Raw genomic sequence first — 3,996 nt, 5'->3', positions numbered from 1 at the left:
TTACAGTCTCGCAGCCGTTGGCTAGCTTCGCCGGAGAAACCCAACTCACTCGTGGTACCGCCGTGAAGAAGGTTTGGGAGTATGTTAAGCTTCACAATCTCCAGGTTCGTTGATTTCGGAGATTTCTAGGGTTTTTTGTTACTTTTCTTAGATCTCTGTTACTTGTTTATGAACTTAGGGATTTGGTGTTACTTCGTAGAGACTTCAGTAATGGTAGAGAACAGAGGGTTGTTGCATGTAGACAAGTTTGATTGTTCTGTAGAACACAGATTTTGAGTGTATGCCTATTGTCCTGTGGTTGAAAATGGATTGTTTTGTTGTGAGTATATACGATTTATGCATTTTGTGGGTTTTGTTGTGAAGATTATCTTGGTTTTTTGAAGTGTTGGGGTTAGGTTGAGTTCGTTTATATGGTTGTCAGGCTTAAGTATCTGGTCTTAAGCTTGAAATGTTGGAGAACTTGAAAGGTTTTGGTCTTTTGAGTCTCAAGTTTTCTATTTTCATTGAGCTTTTGAGTTTTTATGACTGGTTGAACAATGTATTGAGGTTGAGTGTATCTACTATCTAATAATTAGCTGCAAGGGTTTGCATACTCATTGGAATAGCAAACGTTCTGATGCTTTGATTTAGCTGGATTTTGTTAGTAGATCTGATCTGTTAAATGCAAAAAATAAGGCAGCTTTTGACAGTAGACTTCTCTGTTTTTTTTTTTTTTGGGGGGGNGGGGAATTAATAGCTCTGTTATCTTGAGTGAATGCATGTTATCTTGTGGTTGAGAATCGGTTGTTTTGTGTATAGATACGATTAATGTTGTGGGTTTGGTTTGTGAAACTTTGATCGTTGTGTTGGTTGTTATCTTGGGTAACTTGAAGGTCTGTTTGAGTGTTGGAGTTCTCTATTGTCATGGAGCTCGAGTTTGTTTGAATGGTGCAACATTGTGTTGATTGGATTAAGTAAGTGCCTGATCTTAAGCTTGATTCATTGCTAAAGCATTTTGTTTCGTTGTAGAACCCGGCGAACAAGAGGGAGATACACTGCGATGCTAAGTTGAAGACGATTTTCGATGGCAAAGACAAAGTTGGAATCACAGAGATCATGAAGCTCCTCTCACCACATTTTCCCAAATCTGTTTGATTTGGTGAGGTTTATCTAACGTAGTTATCCTATCTGAAAAAAATGGTTTGGCTTTTTGTGGTTCAATTCGGGTTGTATATGAAAAACTCTCTAGACCCGTTTGAGCTTTTGGTATGTTAACAAACCAAAAAACAGAACTCTCTTTTGGTCCCTATCTACTGGAGAATACTATGTAGTTCGACAAGTTTGTCTTAATATTAATATCGTGATTTTGTGAGATATTTTACCTCTTCATCTTGGTTTTGATCTCGATGTCTTTGAGGCTTCCTTGCTCATTTATTGGGATATCACTAATTGCATTATGTATCGTGTGAGCAACCAATTCGCTTAAACGTGTAGCTTTCGTTATTGTTTATTGAAAATGAATGAATGGGTCACAAGTATTTTATTATTTGATGGAGATGAAACGTGTCATGATCAGTGGAGGAAGAAGAATGTGTTGTTAAAACGAGCATGCACCAACGCGTCCATTTCGCTTTATATCAATAGTCTAGAGCCTTTTTCGCTACGCATACCAATACGTACGCACAAATGTGTATCTAAACATCACATAGTATATAGTTATTTTATCAAATCTTGTATTATCAATTTCTCTCTCTATTCATATCATCTTATCTCTCAAGTTCTTGATTTTGAATCTTTTAAGTAATTAAAGATGGGTAAAGACAAGCACCACGAACAAGACAAAGGATTCTTCTCACATCATAACCATCACGGACATGGGTATCCACCGGGAGCTTATCCTCCACCACCGGGAGCTTATCCTCCACCAGGGGCTTACCCTCCACAAGGTTATCCTCCGCCACCTCACGGCTATCCACCGGTCGCTTATCCACCTCCTCCCGGCGCTTATCCTCCTGCCGGTTATCCCGGACCCTCCGGTCCTCGTCCAGGTTTTTAAAATGTTGTCTTATGTCTATTAGTTAACTTCCCTTTGGAATTAACAAATTAGTCCGACCGGTGTATATGTTTTGGTTGGAGTGTTATATAGCATCTTCAAAATATGATGAAAAGACAAAATCTTTTGAACTAATCCAATTCAAAGCCATATAGGTTCCTAAACAAAATATAGCATTCTGCGACGTCAAAATTCCAAAAGTATTGCTTGGTTACCACGTTGATTTATGCTTGATTTTTTCTCTTAAGCTTTTAAAACTCTTAACAAGAATATCGTATTTCAATTTGAGGAGAATTTCGAGTTGGTTATATACCCCAATATAAACCAAAGTAAAATCAATGTATTAATTAATTATTTCTCTGTAAGTTGGCTATTTAGATTCTATTTTTTTTTTTCTACAACTTGTTTCTTTTTTTTGTTCTCGTTCATCATTTTAGTTAGAAACTTCGGATAAATATGGGTTTGGTCCGATATTTTTTTGGTTCAAAACATGGCTTTGGTCCGATACTTTGGTCTAGTTTTAGCTCAGTTTAGTTTTGGTCCGTTCACATGCAAGTTAACCTCTTATTATCTTTTAGTTCACATGAATGCTTTTATCATGTGAATAGGTCTTGGAGGAGGAGTCGGGGGATTGATAGCAGGAGCGGCAACAGCGGCCGCGGCTGCAATGGGAGGTCACCACGCAGGTCATCACGGAGGCTACGGGCACCACGGCCACGGAAAATACAAAAGAGGGTTTTTTGGAGGAGGGAAGTATAAGCGAGGGAAGCACAGTATGTTCGGAGGAGGGAAGTACAAGCGTGGTAAGCACGGCATGTTCGGAGGCAAGCATGGCATGTTCGGACGAAGGAAGTGGAAATGATTCATAATCTCATTCCTCTCTACATATATTTAACAACTTAATATTAAGCTTATATATTTAAATCTGTGTGTCATTGTGTTTATTATTTGTGCTTAAGTACATGTACGATTTATAAAACTCTTTAATATATTTAGTTGAATTTTGTCTTATGAATGTTAAATTAATGGTGAAGGACATCTCTTATATTTTTTTGGAATAAATTCAGTTTAATACAAATTTTGGAATAAACACCTGGATTAAATTTGGATTTGGAGACTGGAATGTTTGGAAGATTTTTTTTCCGAAGAGAACGTATTCAACATTACATGATAGACAGAAACTAAAAATTGATCTTACCCTTTTTTAAAAAAACAATAATAAATTGATCTTAGCCTAGACTCTCGAAACAAGATAAATTCCTATCTTATTGGGTAGATTCAAATTAACACAGAATAATTGTATTATCCTGTAACAAAATGTTTTAATTCCGATAAATTTATTTAACATAAAAGGTAAATAAAAATGTGAGATAAATAAAGGATAATCAAACTGGTTAGAATTGGGATAATCAGTGATAAGTAAAAGATAATTATTCATCCTCATTATTATTATTATTGTTTTAACTCTTTTAGTTCTATACTTCAAGTGTACATCATTTGCTCGGTTTTTACTTCTTTTTCTTTAATTATCAAATTCAGCTCTATAAAATCGGTTGGAGTTTCGATAATGTTTATACAAAAAAACCTAATTTACTTAATTGTAGCAACAATGAATTAATTTCAAATTTTAATATTTCGTAGTCAATAAAAATAAACGGATAAGAAAGTCTTTAGTCAAGTGGTTACAGAACCGCGACCGATCTCACATGAGTTCGATTCCACTAAATCGTGTTATTCCGTGTAGATGATTGTTTTTTATAAATGAAAATTATTAATAAATAATAACCAGATAACTAAAAATTAAATTAGAATTATATTTATCGACCTACTAAAATGGAAATAAAAAAAAGTTTTTAATTAAAATGTTCTACTCAAAGTCTTATACATTACGTGGCTACTGAGCTAATCCATTTCTTAATATTTTTTTTATTGTGAATAAACCGGATTAATATCCAAACAACTAA

At 35.0% G+C, this 3,996-nt stretch overlaps 2 protein-coding genes across 3 annotated transcripts in view; both read left to right on the top strand.

The window, feature by feature from the left end:
* The window catches only part of LOC104741778 (upstream activation factor subunit UAF30-like), a 5,069-nt gene extending 3,714 nt beyond the window's left edge, over nt 1-1,355 (top strand). The window contains exons 2-3 of one of the 2 annotated variants that reach the window (XM_010462694.2): nt 55-104; nt 1,009-1,355. In XM_010462694.2, the coding sequence (XP_010460996.1) occupies nt 55-104; nt 1,009-1,134 (176 nt within the window). In that variant the 3' untranslated portion in view covers nt 1,135-1,355. The remainder of the gene's footprint in view (nt 1-54; nt 105-1,008) is intronic. The other variant, XM_010462695.2, reaches the window with a different exon arrangement.
* On the top strand, nt 1,647-3,068 carry LOC104741777 (glycine-rich protein A3-like). The gene is made up of 2 exons (XM_010462691.2): nt 1,647-2,027; nt 2,641-3,068. The coding sequence occupies exons 1-2, from the start codon at nt 1,790-1,792 to the stop codon at nt 2,892-2,894; spliced, it is 492 nt and encodes a 163-aa protein (XP_010460993.1). The 5' UTR covers nt 1,647-1,789; the 3' UTR covers nt 2,895-3,068.

This window comes from Camelina sativa, chromosome 14 (assembly GCF_000633955.1).
Source record: "Camelina sativa cultivar DH55 chromosome 14, Cs, whole genome shotgun sequence".
Lineage (NCBI taxonomy): Eukaryota > Viridiplantae > Streptophyta > Magnoliopsida > Brassicales > Brassicaceae > Camelina > Camelina sativa.
This window is presented reverse-complemented; position numbering and strand designations above follow the sequence as displayed.

Excerpts from the sequence above, each read along its gene's own strand:
- LOC104741777 (XM_010462691.2), top strand. The coding sequence starts at position 1,790 with ATGGGTAAAGACAAGCACCACGAACAAGACAAAGGATTCTTCTCACAT. Across the intron at positions 2,028-2,640 it reads ACCCTCCGGTCCTCGTCCAG|GTCTTGGAGGAGGAGTCGGG; the intron begins GTTTTTAAAATG and ends TCATGTGAATAG.